Consider the following 20,524-nt stretch of genomic DNA (forward strand, 5'->3'; position numbering starts at 1 on the left):
TGTTCCACATAAGTGCTGCATTGGTACTGCATGCTCCAAAGCACTTTTTGAAGACTGAATCCAAAGTTCTGGCAATCCTGGATTCTATAAATATGATGTAAGTTTGATAACATACCTGTTCGCTTATTCCCGTTCCTCCATATACACATACGACTCTAACCCCAAGGGTCTTTGAGAATTTCTTACACTCCTTTGTAATCTGTAGAGCTAGTTCTCGAGTAGGTGTCATAATGACAGCTGGAAAAAAAAACCACCCAGAACTTTTAGTGCAAAAGCCCTCATCATGTACACTCTAGCAATTTCGATAAAACTGAGACTCTCCTCAAAGATTTCTGTACATAATGTAGTGACAAGAAAAAAGGCCTTGTTTTGTTATACTTTACAGAACTCTCTTTCCACTAAAACAAGACCATCACCATTTTTTTCAGCATGAAGTTAAAACTGTGGTTATTTTCAATTGATTAGCTTGTGCTCTGCATTGTTTCAAAAGCTGTTTTGTGATTGTATTTTGTCTCCTTTTAGGAACATTTTAAGAGCGTGTGGTATATGGATGGCATGCATATTTGCTTTATGACAAGAAGGTGGACAGGGCTTTTATATCCCATATTCTTAGAAGTGCTTTATTGCGTGTCGGGAAAAAGTATTATTATAAGTTAAATTATAAAATACCGATTTGGGGAATCCCTGGACACGCGATAGAGGGCGTATCTATGGGAGTGAGTTTGGATATGGTTTCTTATAAGGAATTACTTAGATTGGAAGGGAATGATTGGCAACTTAAATCATTAGATGAGTTAAGACAAGAAAACATAAGTCACTCTTGGTTTCAATATACCCAATTGAAAGCTAGGTGGAAGTTAGATCAAAAGGTTGGCATCACAATTACAGATCAAAATTTAGTAAAACAAATTAGAGACTTAAATTGTGCACATATAAAGAGGATATATAATGCTTTAATTGAATTGGATTCGGAAACGGAATTAGTTAAAGATTGTATGATGAAGTGGGCACAAAATATTCAGGAACCAATTTCGCTGGACACTTGGGAGATAATTTGGGTCAGAAATGTTAAATTTACTCAGGCTCAAAACTTAAGAGAAAATTTTTAGAAAATGTTTTATAGATGGCATCTGGATCCCAAGAAGTTGTCTAACATGTATCCTAACTTACAGTCTAAATGTTGGAGATGTGGTAGTTTAGAAGCCACCTATTTTCATATGTGGTGGACTTGTAGAAATATAAAAGCTTTTTGGATTAAAATTTGGTGGAACATTCAAAAGATTTTTAAGAGAAAGATAAAGTTTTCTCTGCAATTGTTTTTATTGGGTATTGTTGTAGATTGTGATGTTAAAGAAACTAACTTGATGTTGAATATGATAACAGCAGCACGGTTACTGGTGGGACAATATTGGAAGAAGGATAGTTTGCCTACTATAGAAGAATGGGTGTTTAAAGTTTCGAATCTTGCAGAAATGTCTAAGATTTCTGCTTATTTGAAAGATCATTCACAGGAAAGATATATTTCAGTTTGGAGGAGATGGATAGATTATATTCAGAATAAATATGGGACTAAAAAGTTCCATTTAGCTTATGAGTAGATTTTAGAGGGATATTGTTATTGATCTTAGTGTTGGTACTTTGTATGTATCTATGTTAAAGGGGAGTTAAAGCACATTATGAATTTGGTTAATTGTATATTATGCATAATTTTTATTTAGAATATGATTATTATAACTATAATCCTGTATTTAGCTCTGGGAAGTGAAGTGGGGGGGAGGTGGGCGGGTATGGGGGGGATTTGGGGATATATTGTAAAATCTTGTTTTTATAAAACTCTTTAATAAAAAAAAAGAGCGTGTGCTCTACATGAGTGATTGGACTAACAACATCCGTACCTATTGGACCTTCGCCTTCTTCTAATGATCTCTGATCCATGATGTGTCTGAACATGGGCAGCAGAAATGCAATAGTCTTTCCACTTCCTGTTTTAGCAATGCCAATTAAATCACGTCCACTCATAATTGCAGGTATAGCTTGGGTCTGAATAGGGGTGGGCTTTTCATAGCCATGTCTTAAAAAAAAAAGGTATTTTATGGACATGAACAACATCATATATGGTTCTACAAAAGTACCGATTTTCAGTTTTAATATCACATATTTTAGAAAGTACAGCTACAGATTAGTGAAGAAGTGATAAATACTAGGAACTATTACATGTTCTGATACCTTTAGATCAGACATGTCAAACACAAGGCCCGGGGGCCGGATCCGGCCCGCGAAGTGGTTTCATGTGGCCCGCGAAGCCATCCTGGAAACAGTGAGGGAACGGCCCCCACTGCCTTGGCCCTGGCCCAGAGACCCTCCCTTCTGCCAGAGACCCTCAGATCTGTCCCACTCCTGCCCAGGCCCCCATAGGCACCCTTGATGCGAACGATGTAGAGCTGGCCATGCCCACCCAGTAGGCCATAAGCACTCTAGCCATGCCCACCCAGTAGGACACGCCCACCCTGGCCATACCCACCCGGCCCCTTGAGGGCAACCGCAATGCTGATGCGGCCCTCAATGAAATTGAGTTTAACACCCCTGCTTTAGATGATGTCAAGCTGTAATTCATAGAAACTGCAGCCAAGCCTAGGAGATCCTGAGGATTATACTTCAGCAACACCTGAAGGATCCCAAGTTCTTGATTTCTGGCACGTGGGTTTGTAAAGCAGAAACTGCCTTATAAAATACTTGACTGAAGCTAATAAGTGTTTAGCAATATATGAAGCCCTGCACCCCTCCCCCCATTTTTGCTGTACACTGCAAATCTCTTCACAATTTTTTCTAATCCTAAAATATATAAGCTGTCTATTTCCATACTTGCTTGCTTACTTTTTCAGGGAATTCAGGATTTTCATAGAAATACCACACTGGACCCAGGTTTTGATCGGCTTGGGACATCCTTTACCCTTGACTATAATTCCTTCCATTTCCAGTCTGTATGTATTTACCTCTGCAACATATAACCTGAATTAATATATGAATCGCTCATTTGTTGACATTTACTAATGTGTCTTCTATATGAAGAATGCTACTTAATGTTTGATCACTTTTTTACAAGATGGCATATTCAGGTATCTTTACGAGCAATATATAACAACGCATTAATATAAAACTGATGAAACTCATGCAATCAGCATCATTATCTACAACCACTGTGCATCTTCTTTTGTAATACAAAATAATATTTAGCAGCTTTTTAATTAGATAGCCTGTTAGCCTGGTTAAGACTACAGTAAACCATAACCCGATTAGATTGATTCTGGATAAGTAAAGTAGACACTCTCTTATGGCTTGCACAAGCAATGCCTAAAAAAATCTTGGCTTTGCATTTCACGTGACTGCAATTACTGTGGGAAGCTTTTAAAACTCTGAGACTAAGCAAATAACGTTGAATAATAATTCCCTCTCCATACTCTGTTTTTTAAATAAGAAGGAAAACTGAATATTTTTATTAGGGCAGCAGGCATTTGGGACTTAGGCAGGAAAGAAGAGAAAGCACCTACTTTGGGCTCTTCAATAAGGAAGCTGTGGGCAAGGATCTCAAGCTGACTTTCCCAATATGGGAAAAGGAGCTAAAGGCTCCAAATCGTATGAATCAATGGCTCATAGTACAAAAGAAAGAAGCCTGTTTGTGGAATGGCTATTTTGAATCCAAACTAATGACTTCATAAAACATTCTGACTGTTTTTCAATAGAAGTAATTTGTTCTCCTGTTAGATTTGGGAAAAAATCAAATATTATGCAGATCCATGAATCTCTGCTTCCTGGCTATGGGAAGACTTATTTTCCCCATTTTTTTTTACCCTGTTGCGATTTCATTAGATGCTAAAAAAAATCTTGGCTTTGCCTTTCACGTAACTGCAATTACTGCTGGAAGCTTTTAAAACACTGAGACTAAGGAAATCACTTTGAATAATAATTCTCTCTCCATACTATATTTTTTTAATAAGAAAGAAAACTCTCATTAATCTTTTCACATGTAAGAGCAGGAATCTGTAGTTGTGGTGTAGAATATACCACACGTATTAATAATAATACATTTGTTTTTAGACCAATGTTTCTCAACCTTAGCAATTCTAAGATGTATAGATTTGCACTCCCAAAATTCCCCAGCCAGCATGCTGGCTGAGATAATGGCTGGTTAAGGAACTTTGGGAGTTAAGTCCACACAGTTCAGAGCTGCCACAGAAAAACTGTATTACAACACAACAAAGACAGACAATCCAGAAAAGACAGCAGCTCACAGGAAGAGTGTAGAGGATTCTCTGCAGCCTCCTACACTGTTCAGGGAGCTTCCAACCTGAAAAATTTAAGAGGTACCAGACTAGAGGGATAAAGAAACTGCCACTTCCTCATTTAATGAGGAATTAATTTAATGAGGAAGTAGAAAATTTCTTGAGATGAACCCAATTCACAATGTCTCACAATTTAATTTACTGAATTTAGTATCGGTTTCTTTGACACTGCTTATTACCTTCCAGAGTCATTTTGGCTAGCTCAGGAACTTCAACATAGAAATTTTTCCTGTAAGGCTCATATTCAATCTTCCCATGATCCACTGGCTCCAGCAATTTCCTATGTTTCGTCTGGTAGCCTGTCAGTGCAGTCTGGAGATCAACTTCCTCCTCTTCAGAAGAATACTGGTGAGTTACAAAGCAAGAAAAGTGATCTTTAGGAAGACTTTTTTTTCCTGCAAAGCTTTTCTATATATTTTTTAAAATGTTTGAAATTCTACAAGGCTACACATTATAAAACCAGAGAATAAAAAAAAAACACAACTAACCAAGTAACTACAACAGCATGACAGTAATGGTTTACAGAGATTTGCTCATTCTGAAACTTGTGTTATAATGACCCACTAGATATTTCATTAACTTATATATTTAAAACTTCAGCTGCCTTTTACAAAGTACCTTTTCCCAAGATAGCTTGCACGCTTCTTTTCTTCCAAATTTACAGTTACTAGCTTTATCCTTCCTTGGTATCTGTACTTTTACTATGAAAACTACGTGTCTCACCTCTCTCGTTTTTGCTTATAACTGTTTTCTGCCACTGTCGCATTTCTACGTGTTGTCTTACCACCCTGGTTCCACATGGCTACTGGGTAACTACCCATTTTGCAGAAGCTGAGGTAAGGAGAACTGTCCTGGCAGCTATGGTGAAAACAGCACTCAACACGTGTTGTGATTCAGGGTCAGCCTGTGGGTTCGGCAGTTGGGTCGGACGACTCAGAGGAGGAGGGGAGTGTTGAAGACCTTGCTGAGGGGGTTGAAGATCTTGCTGATGAGAGCCCTCAGCCAGGCCCCTCCCACTTGGTCACCACGGAGACCCAGCTGTGTGAGCCTGACAGCGTGGATGAAGATGACCCACAGCTGGCCCTGTTCAAGGACGCCCTACGCAGGAGGCAGTCAAGTAGGAGTAAACAGAGGAAGGCAATGGGGCTCCTCGGAAGGAGGCAGAGAGAAGCCATGCCCTGAACTCTATATAAGGGGAATGTGTGGGAGGGCTGGTTTGCTGAAGGCAACCGCTTGGATAGTTCCTGTTTCTTAAAGCTCCTGTTTCTTGGTTCGTGTCTTGTTTGTTTTTGTAGCTATAAATTTGGCAGGCGTAATTCCAGCCTCTTGCCTTCTTGTAAAAGGGGTTGTCCCTGCCTTTTCTGCAGGGCCGGTAGCAGGCTGGTACAGAACAACATGCTCCCCTTTTAGAAGGGGAAAATACAGCCTCTTCAGTTGCTCTCTCTAGAGTTATATTGACCAACGGAGGAACATGAGTAGCCTGTGCAGCAAAATTTCATTTCCCATAATATTAACAGTATTTCTGATTATGGTGAGCACGATCCTTCTGCTCCCTTTCAGGAATGCCTCATTCTGAAAAAAGTATAAATCTTAAGCATTCACAATACACAAGTAACGACAAAACAAATTATTGGATTCCAATGCAAATATGTTCATTATTATATAGATTGGGAAACTGAACAAAATAAATTTATTTGTTTGTTTGTTTGTTTATTATTTATTTATTTATTTATTTATTTAGACTTATATACCGCCCTTCTCCCATAGGACTCAGGGCGGTTCACAAGGTTTTTTAAAAACAATACAAGATGTTACAAAAATTAAAAACAATTAAAATGATTACACTAACCTTGAACTAAAAACCCCAATTACAATTAAAATACAATTAAAACCCCAGTTAATACTCTCAGTCCAGGCCAGAAAGCTCGAAGAGCCAGGTCTTCAGGTCCCGGCGGAATGAACAAAGGTCAGGGGCAGTCCTAAGCTCTACAGGCAGCTGGTTCCAAAGGCCCGGCGCACCCACAGAGAAGGCCCTCCCCCTGGGTATTGTCCGCCAGCAATCTTTTACCAGCAGTACCCTGAGAATACCCTCCCTGTGGGAGCGCACAGGACGAAGGGAGCTTGATGTTCCCTCAGATATCCCGGACCCAAGCCATTAAGGGCTTTATAGGTCATCACCAGCACCTTGAATCTCACCCAGAGGGCAACCGGAAGCCAATGCAGCTCGCAGAGTAGAAGTGTTACATGGGAGTATTGGGAAACCCCCATCACAACCCGCGTGGCTGCATTCTGCACCAGCTGAAGCCTCCGAGTGGTCCTCAAGGGCAGCCCCATGTAGAGAGCGTTGCAGTAGTCCAATCAGGAGGTCACGAGCGCATGAGTGACTGTGCGCAGGGCATCTCGGTCCAAGTAGGGCCGCAACTGGCGTACCAGGCGAACCTGGGCAAAGGCCCCCCTGGTCGTGGCTCCTATATGGTCTTCAAAACTGAGCCGCGAATCCAGGACGCCCAAGTTGCGAGCCCTATCGACGGGGGGGGTAACACCTCACCCCCCCATCATTAAAGTTGGAATGGACTGGTTAATCCAAGATGCCGGTATGCACAGCCACTCAAGTCTTGGCAGGATTGAGACGAAGCCTGTTTCTCCCCATCCAGACCTGGACTGCCTCCAGGCAACGGGACATCACGGCGAGGGCATCACTGGGTTGGTTCGGGGTGGAGAAAAAAAGTTGGGTATCATCAGCGTACTGATGATACCCCACCCCGAAACCACAAATGATCTCGCCCAGCAGCTTCATATAGATGTTGAACAGGAGGGGAGAGACAACCGACCCCTGAAGAACTCCACAAACGAGAGGCCTTGGGGCAGACCTCTGCCCTCCCGTCAACACCGATTGCAAGCGGCCCAGGAGCTAGGAGGAGAACCACTGCAAGACAGTGCCTCCCACTCCCAACCCCCTGAGACACCGCAATAGGATACCATGGTTGACGGTATCAAAAGCCGCTGAGAGATCTAATAGAACTAGGACAGAGGAGCAACCCCTGTCCCGAGCCCGACAGAGATCATTCACCAGCGCAACCAATGCTATCTCCGTGCTGTACCCGGGCCTGAAACCCGATTGGTACGGGTCCAGATAATCAGTTTCCTCCAGGAACAGAGGAAGCTGATGCGTCACCACACTCTCAACAACCTTCGCCAGAAAGCGAAGGTTGGAGACAGGACAATAGCTGTTTAAAATCGCTGGGTCCAGGGCAGGCTTCTTGAGAAGGGGCCTCACCACCGCCTTCTTCAAAGCGGCGGGGAAGACACCCTCACTCAAAGAGGCAAATAATTACTGCCTGGAACCAGCTTCGTGTCTCCTCCCGAGCCGCATAAATTAGCCAAGAGGGACACGGGTCCAATAAACAGGTGGTGGAACTCAGCCACCCCATAATCCTGTCCACATCATCAGGGGAAACAGGATCAAACTCAGTCCAGATAACATGCTCAAGACCGTCCGATTCCTCCATATCAGACTCTGAGTCCAAACCGGCCCGGATCTGAGCGATTTTGTCCATCAGATGATGACTAAACTCCTTGGCCCGCCCCTGCAAGGGCTCCTCTCTCACCTCCTGATTAAGGAGGGAGCGAGTCACCCTAAACAGGGCGGCCGGGCGATTATCTGCGGACGCAATGAGGGCAGCAAAGTAATTAGCCTTCGCTGTCCTCATTGCAGCAAGATAAGACCTTATGAAGGTTCTTAACAGCAATCGGTCAGATTCGGAATGGCTGGACCTCCAACTGCTCTCTAGACCCCGTCTCCAATGCTTCATCTCCCGGAGCTCCACAAAAAACCATGGAGCCCAACGGGATCTGCACCGGGTCAGTGGTCGCAAGGGTACAACACAGTTGAGTGCCTCAGTGGCCGCTTTTTCCCAGGCATCAACCAAGACATCAACTGGGCTGTGAGTGAGGGCGATGGGTATAGACCCAAGCGCCATCTGGAACCGTTCTGGGTCCATTAGGCGCCTGGGGTGGAACCATCTGGTCGGTTCCGCAGCCCAGCGGTGGGGGGTGGTATAACGGAAGACCAGCGGCAGAAGATAATGGTCGGACCATGACAGGGGAACAATGACCGGTGAACCCCCTCCAGGATCATCCAACCACTGTCTGGACAGGAATACCAGGTCGAGAGTGTGACCCCCCACATGAGTCGGGCCTTGAATTACCTGGGTCAGGTCCATGGCCGTCATGGAAGCCATGAATTCCCGGGCTGACTCCGATGCCCCTCCCAGGGAAGGCAGGTTGAAGTCACCCAGCACTATAAGCCTGGGGAACTCCACCGCCAACCCTGAGAGGGTGTTGAGGAGCTCGGACAGGGCTGTTGCCACACAGCTGGGCGCAGGTATGTAAGCAACAAGCCCATCTGAACCTGGGGGCCACATCTCAGGAGGAGGGTCTCACTCCCGCCAATCTGGACAATGGTGGTCTCCCGTGGACATAGTCTCTCCCTAATAACCACCGCCACCCCTCCACCCCTACCCTGAGCCCGTGGCCGGTGTAGCACACGGAAACCTGGGGGGCATAACTCGGTCAGAGGGACTCCTCCCTCCGAGCCCAACCAAGTTTCCGTAATGCATGCCAGATCTGCGCGCTCCTCCTCGATCAAGTCACGAACGAGGGGGGCCTTATTAACAACGGATCTGACATTAAAATAAGCCAGCCTAAGCTCAGGGACCTGATCACCCTCATCCCCGGGCGAGAGGGTGCTAACCGGAGGGTCGGAGTGTGCCACCGCATGAAGACAGCGGGGGCGCGATCCCAGATGTTGATGCAGCCCTCTGTGCAACCACCTGCCGCCATTCCCATGATTTAAACTAGCCATCTCTTAAAACACATAGTTTTTCCTGGAGTTTCACATGAAGTAATACAACACAATTTAATTACCTCCATTGCATCCTGATCATTCACCATGAGTTCTCCTTTCTTCTTTTCAGTCTCTGGAGAAGCTTTTTTGGTTTTCACTACAGTTACTACTTTTGTAACTGTTGGACCCGATTTCTTTAAAATGAAAAAAAAGGGGGGGGGGCATCTTACTGAATTTGGAAGCATACAAAGCAAATCAGGAAGATGAATTACTTTAATACTCTAATTTTGAATTTATGTATCATAATATTCAAAAAACTATTTCAAAACCTGAATCAAACCCAATTTACCTTTTCACTTCCAGCTCCACCTTTTACACTTCTCATATTAAACTTCTTGACCTCTTCTTTTACTTCTTCCATATATGCATCTAGTGGATCTAACTCTTCATCTTCAATTTCATTACCTTCTTTTTCTCCTTCTGCAGTTTCTTCATCGTCATCTAATGTGAAATATATTTTTAAAAACATGTTGGGATACAATCTGTCCATACATAGGTAACTCATACTTCTCTAGATACATTTTGATGGTAAAAAAGGAGTCTTCTGTGTATAAATAGCGACACTGATTTTCTGCACAGCCTAACTACTGAATGTGGAAGTTTTTACTTTTTCTACCTATAAAACTAAATACAATTTTTTAAAAAATGAAATAACAGACTCAACCTCTCTCTCTCCATAGATGCGCAACCATTGTTTTCAGACTGCCACTTGTATATTTTCATAGGCCTGCTTCTATAAAGCCAATACTGCTACATGTTTTTGAATCAAATTCTAGCGCTATTTTCCATTTCTGCTTGTGAGCAATACAATTTTAGACCCAAAATATTTTGTTGATTATTTTTTTACCTTTCCTTTAGAAGCTCAAGGTCATGTGAACACAATCCCTTCTCCAACTTTTCCTACATTAACCCTATGAAGTAGATTGTATTAAGAGCACGTCTCTGGCTTCAAATAACCTAATGAGTTTTTCTGGGACTTGAATTTGGGTCTTCTTGGCACAGTGGCTCCTTGCTTAAATCTCTGTCACCTAATAAAACTAAATCAAGGAGGTCTTGAGAATAAAATTGACCCTCTTTCAAGTTCTCTACACAATACAGACTCAGTGCATAAGAAATAAAGTGTAAAAACAGCATGCATAAACTGTTCTATGGACAGAACACCTAGTTTCAGAAGGTTTGGGAACCAAAACTTGCAACTTTGGGATGCCTTCATTTGTGGAGGACTGGTTTGCTCCACAAGCAAGAGTTTGAGAGAAGCATTTAAAAACTCCCAAAGTTTCAGCAGCTTCAAGAAGGCACGGGGAGGAGAAGTTGGGAAGTTAAGACAGGGATGTGCAGGCTGGTGCAATCAGCCATGCTACATCAGCAGCTGGTAAGTCAGGAGTGAAGAAAGAGGGACATGAACTGACTCACACTAAACTTGTTCAACTCACCCTGACTGGATTTTGTTTCATTCCAAATCCATAAAAACAAAAAGCATTTTAAATTTCAGTTGCCTTACCAATGCTGATCCAAAACAATTTGGTATAATCTCTAGAAAGCAAAAGGCTGAAACAAAATATTTTCCCCATTTCATGCACTATCTTAAGAAACACTGTGGCATATTGTCTTTGGTTATGTTCAAAAGAACCTAGCCTCTTTTCTTCACAAATCATTTTAATATAAAGACATTATTACCATCATCATCTTCTAAACTCCATTTCTTCCCCTGCTTCATCTCTTCAATTTCTTTCTTCAGTTCTCCTATATTTTCCATTGCTTTCTTGCGCTGCTCTTCTCTCCATTTTTCTACTCGTTCTTTTCGTTTTCTCATTTCCTCTTCCAATTTATTTTGATCAAAATTCTATTACAGGAAAAAAAAATCATCCAAAAGGTAGTAACCAATTTCTAACATGGCTTAAAGAGAAGTGAAACTGATCTAGATCCTAGAAGCATACAATTAGTGAAAGCCTGATTATCAATTCTATCCAGTACAACAACTTTTTCAGACACTGAACTTTCTTTTCTGTAGAACTAAAATGTGGTAAACCTACATTCTAGACCAGTGGACAGCAAAGGAAAAGGAAATACATATATACAACTATTTTGTTAATTCGACTAGTATGGGTAGAAGCAAACTAGGAGCTCTTTACAAATTAGGTAGAAAAACCTGTCTTTCTAAAAGGCAACATGGTTTTGTTGAAAGATAATCGAAAATAAGTAACAAACGCCAGGAAGATCAAATAGGTTAACAGGGTGTAATTAACAACACACAATGCAAGTTATTAGGATTTTAAAATATATAATTATGAAATCAGTTATTGTCTGGCTCCACCCCTTAGAGACCTTTAAAACAGATGCATATTTTATAATTGGTTTTTTTGTGCCATTTCTCATTAAAACCTAAGAAACTCTGCAGAACCTTCAAAATTATCGTTTTAAAAATGGCTTGTTACTCTTTATACACTTGGAACTCTTTCTGTACTTACATTTACATCTTTATCTTTTTCTTCTTCCTTGTCCTCTTTCTCTTTTTTCTTGTCTTTGTTAACTTCCACACCTTCTATCTTTTCTGTAGAGCGTGATCTGAAAGACATAGAAACCACAGCGTATTGTAGAATGCTTTCTATTCTCCTGACAGACAATACCGATGAACAGAAACAATAGTTTTTATTATACTTTGTTTCACTGAATGAAATGAAACTGAATATAATGAATGAGTCTTAAGTTTCTGAACTCTTTTTTCTGACCTTCTGGCAGGCAAGACGCTTTTATTTCAGTTTTTAATTGAGATTTAGTATTATGTCTATGCCTAGACAAACTCATTTATTATAAACCGGGTTAGGGAAATAAGGCAATTTTAAATTGTGCTTCCCTAAAACTGGAACAAATTCGTTTCCCTCTTGCAGTGTTTAGACAGCATATTCATGGCTTAATAGAGCTGCCCAAATCTTTCATAGTTTACGTGTAAAACAATCTTTACAACCCGTGGAAAATTTCATACTCAGGCTTAAAAATTGCAGGTGTTAAATCTGTAGGCACTGAGAAAATACAGTCTTTAATTTATGACCAGTTGTTTAATGATGGTTCAGTTACAATGGTTCTCCCCAGAGCTAATTATGACCCAGTTCTGATGTTACCTCAGCCGCATGTATACATCTCTGTAGTGATCATGATGGCATTTTGAGCACTTGGCAACCGGATCACCTTTATGGCCATTTGCAGTACTGTGGCCACATGGCTGCAATTTGTGGATTTTGTTTTGCTAGTTTCTGGCATCTACTTTTGGTTCCTGGCAAAAAACATGCACTGCAGAAAATGGATTTGCTTTCCGATCACTGTGCTTGCTTAACGACTCTATAATTTTCAATCCAGTCATGGGATTCCTCAGCTTAAAACCACAATGACATGACTATAATTCCAGAGTTAATTACAGTCGTAAGACAAGGACTACCTGTATCCCACACACACCGTTGCCTTCAACTATTTTGTATAAAGAGTTCCTAAAGTTCGGATGCAATCTTAAATTGCAATTAATCAAAAATTGAAAATGAAGAGAAATTTCTCTCTCTTTCTTTTGAGTAGATGATAAAATAAAATTCTCAAAGACAAAATTTAGCTCTTAGGAACAAAAAAGGTGGCCATTCTATCCAATGCAGAGTTAGCCAGACTTAGGTCCATTGATTTTAAAGAATTTAAATGCATCAAAATCTGCCTAGAAACCGCTTTATGTATACTTATATTCCCCCCCCCCCACGGGACACAAACACACAAGTTTCACTGAGTTCAATGGGATTTACCATAAAATATGTCATTAGTGTAAGCAAGAAGTCTACCAACAGTACATAGATTAGTTTGTCAAGTTCCTTTTTCATAAACAGTCATTCCAAAGATCAGAGAATATTGCAGAGCAATGTTCCAGACTGCAGTTCATGAGTAAGGTTATGGTGGTTTTTTCCCCTATTCTATTCAATTATACCAGTGGTTTTCACCAGGTGACCCCTTGATATTTTACCATATTTCAAGGGGCCACCAGTAGAAAAATATGTAAGGAAGGGTATGGCATATGCCAAGGGGCCACAAAAAAGCAAGGTAAATACTGTCTTGTTGGCAGTGAAAACACACAATTTAGTGTCCTGTGTCTGTATCTAAGACATGGAATTGGGCATAATTGCCAGCCAATTTATTTGGCAGATGGTGGAAGCCCTCAGCAAACAACTGACAAGGGATTGTGCTACACTACTAAAATTATTATAAATAAAAACATATGTTCTGTTTACAAACCAAATGTGCAAGTGGGGATCTTCTTTCAATGGTAATGGGACCGGGACAGGGGAACCACAGGAGAAAATCAAGGTTGGAAGGGGGCTGCAGGCTGAGAAACACTGATTTGTATTACTGTACTCACAATAAGCATAAAACTAGGTGTACCAAAAGGATACTCTCATATAGTGAACCAGGTGTAGCAAAAAGAGATTTTTGGCATATCAGAGTACGATATACAAACAGCATTCCACAATAAAAGTTCATAGCTACATAGCTGGAATGTGATCATAACAACAGCTATATTATTAGAAAAAAAATGCATACACCCAATTACCTGTTTTCTACTTTCTTGCTCTTGCCAGGGCTGGAAGATCGAGACCGTCTGCCTCTGCTTCGGCTTCTAGATCGTCTTCTCTCTCGGCTGCGTGATCGCCTTCTCTCTCTACTCCTTTCCCTCTCTCTACTTCTTGAGCGCCTGTACAAAGCAGATGTGAGGTAAGTGATTTTTTTTTTAGTTCATAAGACATCACTCACTAAAAGGAAGTAGAAAATACTCATTTCAGAAAATAAAACAATGAATTCCAATAAAGGAACAATGAATTCTAATGAATTAAGAATCAAAGCCAATTTTTACACTGACAAATTGTAAAAGTGCAAAAGAATATTCCTTCTTCATGTCATCAACCTTTTTTAGAAAAATGTTCAGCATTTACTGAATTTTTCCTTGCATGAGTCTATTAAAGACTGCGACTTACCTCACCCGTTTTCTGTCACGCGATCGAGACCTCCTCTTGTCCCTGCTCCGCGATCTCTCACGCCTGCGGTCTCTGTCTCGACTCCTAGAGCGCCTGTCATCTCCACGTTTTGCTCTTTTGTCAGATGGAGAACGACTGCGGGAACGGCTACCAGAGCGCCCTCGTGATGAGGAGCGCTTTCGATAATGCCTACAGTTGTATAACAACAGAAGGATGAAGACAAAGAATACAGAAATTTCAGTGTAAAGGATGTGATAAACAGGTGCTCAAGACCACGATTAAAATTATTCGAAATGCTTCCAAACTATACTGTGAAAATATGTCATCATTCATTTTCAGTATTTGCACTATTGCATCAGTAAGAATTGATGTGGTATTCTTATAAGAGGGTTAGTCTGAGACTGAGACCAAGACTGAAATCTTTACAAACTCTTGAGATTCTCTGGGATAGCTTTTTTCTAGCAATCCACTTGATTGTAACCATTAACACTACTAACTGGGAAATACTAGTTATGGAGCCTTAAATTCTTCTAGGAGTAAATAAAATGAAATATAAATTGTTAAACAGAGGATATTATGTTATACATTCCAGCCTATTAATTTCTGGATTCAAAATAATAAGTGGAAGAGTTAAGAAGCACAATGGTAATAGCAAGGAAGTAGCTGATAAATTTTCCATGAAGACAAAGCGAAACAAATATATCTCCTGTCAGTTAATATGTATATATCCCCCACACTTTTCTCTTTGTATAAATACTATTTCTGGGGAAGGATACAATATGCTCTAGGTTATCGATAGAATTATAGAAAATGTAAAGGTAAAGGTTCCCCCGCACATGTGTGCTAGTCATTTCCGACTCTAGGGGCCGGTGCTCATCTCCGTTTCAAAGCCGAAGAGCCAGCGCTTGTCCAAGGATGTCTCTGTGGTCATGTGGCTGGCATGACTAGACGCCAAAGGCGCATGGAACGCTGTTACCTTCCCACCGTAGTGGTCCCTATTTTTCTACTTGCATTTTTACGTGCTTTTGAACTGCTAGGTTGGCAGAAGCTGGGACGAGTAACAGGTGCTCACTCTGCTACGCGGCACTCAGGATTTGACCCACCAAACTGCCGATCTTCTTATCAACAAGCTCAGCGTCCTAACCCACTGAGCCATCGCGTCCCTTTATAGAAAATACAACTCTATAATTAGCTACTTCCTCAGCCCAATACAACTTCCAAGAAATGTTGCTCACCACTCAAGTGGTAGCAATGTGCTCCAAAATGGAGGAGAGGAAGAATATATTTTCAACCAAGTTATTGAGGTGTTGGTCAAGCATGTATTTTACCTCTAGCACACATGAATACATAGGATATGTGTCAACAATGCTCAAATGAAGTACAGTCAGATTCTAAAGTACAGCCAAGTTTGCTAAGCACAATGTACCCAAAATATAAATATAAATTTTTACGCAAGTAAAAAAAACACATCCTCTTTCCTATTTAACTATCCTCTTAAAGCAGGGGTGTCAAACTCACCGCATCACGTGACGTGTCACGACATATCGCAACTTTTTTTTTTGCATTGCCAGAGCTGGGGTGGGCACAGCCTCCGTATGATGCAACCAGCCCACGGGCCAGCGGTTTGACACCCCTGCCTTAAAGCCTTTTGCAAAGCAGAGAGTGCTGAGAAATTAAAGACAGTTGCTTCCTACTACCACAGAAAAGAGAACAATGTTGAAACTTCTTGTGCTATATGGCACTTTACATAAAATTGGAAACTATCATACACTAAAGAAAAAAAGCATCATGAAAAGCCTAACAGACATCAGAACTGAATTATCACACACATATACTGAAAGAGGTGGCAACTATTTGATCAATACAATCATTAATCATTTACATAGTACATCTGTGTTTAGAAATTGTGAGAACAAAAAGTATTATTTTAAATAGATTAACTCACTGTTTTTGCTTGGACAACTGTTGCTTTGTTGATCTAAGGAAATGAGAGAGATTAGGTAAGCAAGGTGGTATCTTCTACTAAATCAGTTTTGGATGATTTCAGCATGAAACCGTTCAAACCTGCCAGCCACGGTTGGGCTCTGTTATTTTATACAATAATGAGTTTCCCCTATGAAGTATTCTGTGCAAGCTATTTCAAGTTTATTATGTGATTGACCAAACCTCATGTCATGTAAATCATTTACATATTACATTTGTGTTTAGAAATTGTGAAATCAAAACCTATTATTTTAAATAGATTAACTCACTGTTTTTGTTTGGACAACTGTTGCTTTGTTGATCTAAGGAAATGAGAGAGATTAGGTAAGCAAGGTGGTATCTTCTACCAAATCCGTTCTGGATGATTTTCATACCTGCCAGCCGCGGTTGGGCTCTTATTTTATATAATAATGAGCTTCCCCTATGAAGTATTCTGTGCAAGCTATTTCAAGTTTATTATATTATTGATCAAACCTCATATCATGTAAATCATGGATATTTTTCAAGATTGTGCTATGCAACTGATTTTTCATTATTACAATTATTGTAATAATTGTTCAAGAAGGATCTCACTATTAGAAGGAAAACATAAATGGTGGAGAGGAAAGTTGTGTTCTCAGATATTTGATCCAGTTGTTTTGAAATTTATTTATGTGATTATTCTGGCAAGCAGCTGTGAATGACCCCCCCCAACCAATACAAAAAAAATCATAAGAAACATTTTTAAGCCTTATTATACTTCAGTGCACAGGAAAATAAATCTAAGAAGCAGAACTAATGTATATGTATATCCTGTATATATATTCATATTTTTTTAAAAAAGTGCATTGCAAAGAATGGCAGAATAATGTTAGTACAAGGGCTTGAGGAGTCTTGGTGAATTAAGCTGTTGCAATAATGCAATTTTTAAAATAATAATACAGTAGCCTCTTTCACCAAGAGCAATCTGGCAATATTTTCCTAAACCTGGCCCTTGTCACGTATTGTTCTTCTAATATTATCAATCATAAACCGTTCCACATGCCATCCTAACTCGCCTATGCTAGACAAATTGATAAATGTGCACAACTTGACAAGGATTAGAGTGGAAAGCCACCGCGAGGCAGGAAACCACCAAATGAAAGAAAATTTGCGGTAAGACAGCGTTTCCCAACCTTAGGAACTTGAAGATGCGTGGACTTCAACTCCCAGAATTCCCCAGCCAGCATAGCTGGCTGGGGAATTCTGGGAGTTGAAGTCCACGCATCTTCAAGTTCCTAAGGTTGGGAAACGCTGCGATACGAGATGTTTGAAGCCCAAATTACAACTGTACACGTCGTAGCCTTTTTAAGGGGCATCAATACGAGACACGCCGGGGGGGAAACGTGACAATTGACTTGTCCGAATAAAAGTCGCATTTAGACCGACGGCCTAATTGGACTTGAAGGCCCAGAAAGAACGTGGCCCATCGAGGAAAAGGCCAGTGGCCAAAAGCAAAGGCAACACGGACGATCCTTATCAGCCATGTTGCAAATCGCCTGGTTGAATGCTTAGTCCTATTTCGAAGCGCCCGTGTTTAAACTCGCGGCGTTATAAGCAGTCCACTCTTGAAATCCGGCGGCCGCTCTAACGTCCGACGAGGCTCCACCCGGTTTCCTCGGCCTTCTCCTCCTATCCTGCCCCCGGCTCCTTCCTACGTCCTTCCCTTCGGCCCCAGGGACGGTGGAAAGGCCAAACCCTGCAAGGCCGCAGTAACGCGACGGCCAAGCCGGCTCCTGAAGTCCGCCGCCCCTTCGCGCCTTTTACCTCGATTCCCGACCCATGGCAGCGGCCCCGAAGCCGCGAAGAGGGACGGCGGCTTTCTCTCCCGGGTCGGCTCCTCAAAGCCAAGCGGCGCCTACGACCATTTTCCGAGAAACGAGCGAAGCGGAAATGCATCAGCGACGCCGAAAGGGGAAGACGAAGAAGAAGAAGAGGGCCCAGATCATCGCCTACAGCCGGTCTACAGCAGCCTCTTCTGCCCGGCGGAGCGACCAACAGCCGCTCTCCGGAGCTCTGCAGCCAGCGCGGCTGCGTATCCCGCCGGAATTTTAAGCGGGTGGTAGCTTTGTCCTTCCAAGATCACTGCAGATGGGGACTGTAGCCAAGAAATTAAAAGACGCTTGCTCCTCGGGAGGAAAGCCATGGCAAATCTAGACAGCACACTAAAAAGCAGAGACATCACCCTGTCAACAAAAGTCCGTATAGTCAAGGCTATGGTCTTCCCAGTTGCAATGTATGGCAGTGAAAGCTGGACCATAAGAAAGGCTGAGCGCCAAAAAATTGAAGCCTTTGAACTATGGTGGTGGAGAAGACTCCTGCGAGTCCCTTGGACTGCAAGGCGATCAAACCGGTCAGTCCTAGAGGAGATCAACCCTGACTGCTCTTTAGAAGGCCAGATCCTGAAGCTAAAACTCAAATACTTTGGCCACCTGATGAGAAGGAAGGACTCACTGGAGAAGAGCCTAATGCTGGGAAAGATTGAGGGCAAGAGAAGAAGGGGACGGCAGAGAATGAGGTGGCTGGATGGAGTCACTGAAGCAATAGGTGTGAGCTTAAATGGACTCCAGAAGATGGTAGAGGACAGGAAGGCCTGGAGGAACATTGTCCATAGGGTCGCGATGGGTCGGACACGGCTTCGCAACTAACAACAACAAGCTTTGTCCTAAGAGTGCTTGAGGTACCATAACTAACTTGCCTACAAACGGTAGCCTGTGTTGTAGCCGGCTGTGTTTTTCAGGAGAAAACTGAGCATATCTATGCTTTAATATTTATTCATAATCAGCTGCCAACTGGTCCCATGTTTATTTGTTCTACAATGGAAATGCATGAACGTCTGATCCTCGACGTGAAAGGCGAATCCTCTTTGGTTTCATACTTTGGAGGGATTTGCCTGGAATCACCATCTCTGATGACGACTCTCGGCGTGGCTTTACGTCGGAACGATTCGTCTCTGCCTGGTTTTGACTCCACTATGGCTTAAAAATGTGGATCAGAAACAATTTTTCTCTCTCGGCTCGGTTTAAAAAAAGGGTTATACAAAAATCTACCGTCAAAGCACGAATCATACGTGAACATGCAAGAATTACCAAAATACAGAGGAGATGGATTGAATATATTCAGAATAAATATGGGACTAAAAAGTTTCATTTAGCATTTGAATAAGTAGTGGACCTACATGATGTATAACTAGTTAGTAGTTATTTTATTAATATTTTGACGATGGAGAGTTAAAGTGCGACAGAATTTAATGTTTTATTGTTATTAGCATATTTTAGATTATGCTTGTTTGTATTTTTATACCCTGTATTCAGCTTTGGGAAGTCGGGGAGGGGTGGGTAGGGAGGGATTGGGGAGGGGGGAGGGGGAGGAGGGGTTTTTTTTGTATTTAAAAATGTCTTGTAAAACTTTTCAATAAAAAAAAAAGAATTACCGAAATACTGTTGGGGCAATTGGTTGGGCAACTTGGGGCCCTGCCACAGCGCAAAAGAAATGTCCTCTTGACGTCACTTAATTTTTGATGGGATCCTAATCTGTGGATCAATTCATAGAACAAATTTGTTTGAACCCAGTGTCATATGTGGTGCAAAATCATGGATTTGAAACGTTATCTTCATTTGTTAATATTTTTGTATGTATCCACATAAAACACAAATGGTAGGGATTTTTTTTACTGCAAGGAGGTATTGCAATTAGATTCATTCTTTTTGGTCCCACACTGGTGCCAAACTGGATCTGATACATGGCTTCACATGATTTTACGTATAATCCAGCTGAAATCAATGTTAACCGACAAATCAGAACATTTTGCACAGAACCAATCACCAGAATCATAGATCTGAGGATTTTTACCAATATAGTACAAAAAACTTGGACTCAGCACACAAATCCTTCTGGGCGTTAATTGTATGCAACTTTCCAGAAAAATCGCCAAGCTGTTCTCTTTCAATAGGCAGACAGGGAAAATCACAGTTGGTAGTTTGGTATTAAAAATGGCACAAAATCAAAGAAACTAGTTTTCTAAAAAACTAATTGCACATGTTTTACCTGAAATCATAGACTATCTTTACTAATATACTCTTCTATTATAGTCAGTTCTGGCAATGTCTGACATTCTCATGACAAGGTAGTATCTGTGACATATTCTCAAGAATCTTCATGGTATTCACCTTAAGATGGCTCCCCAATCCTCGGTCCATGGATCAGTACTGGCCCATGGCATGCCCACAACTGGTCCACACAAACAAGCAAAGTCCCATCTGTGGGATCCAGGCAGC

General features: G+C 41.5%; 1 protein-coding gene across 3 annotated transcripts in view; it reads right to left on the reverse strand.

Annotated features, from left to right (window-relative positions):
• DDX46 (DEAD-box helicase 46) overlaps positions 1-18,176 on the reverse strand; it is a 40,798-nt gene extending 22,622 nt beyond the window's left edge. The window contains exons 1-13 of one of the 3 annotated variants that reach the window (XM_083352686.1): positions 18,015-18,175; positions 16,499-16,531; positions 16,192-16,224; positions 14,247-14,435; positions 13,826-13,966; positions 11,715-11,811; positions 10,924-11,089; positions 9,536-9,687; positions 9,267-9,380; positions 4,520-4,685; positions 2,875-2,995; positions 1,896-2,071; positions 116-237 (exon numbers count right to left, since the gene is read on the reverse strand). In XM_083352686.1, coding sequence (XP_083208812.1) covers positions 116-237; positions 1,896-2,071; positions 2,875-2,995; positions 4,520-4,685; positions 9,267-9,380; positions 9,536-9,687; positions 10,924-11,089; positions 11,715-11,811; positions 13,826-13,966; positions 14,247-14,435; positions 16,192-16,224; positions 16,499-16,531; positions 18,015-18,031 — 1,527 coding nt within the window. In that variant the 5' untranslated portion in view covers positions 18,032-18,175. Of the gene's footprint in view, positions 1-115; positions 238-1,895; positions 2,072-2,874; positions 2,996-4,519; positions 4,686-9,266; positions 9,381-9,535; positions 9,688-10,923; positions 11,090-11,714; positions 11,812-13,825; positions 13,967-14,246; positions 14,436-16,191; positions 16,225-16,498; positions 16,532-18,014 lie in introns of all 3 variants that reach the window. The other 2 variants (XM_083352687.1, XM_083352688.1) reach the window with 2 other exon arrangements.
• Positions 18,177-20,524: the final 2,348 nt, after the last annotated feature.

This window comes from Vipera ursinii, assembly GCF_947247035.1.
Source record: "Vipera ursinii genome assembly, chromosome: 2".
Taxonomy (NCBI): Eukaryota; Metazoa; Chordata; class Lepidosauria; order Squamata; family Viperidae; genus Vipera; species Vipera ursinii.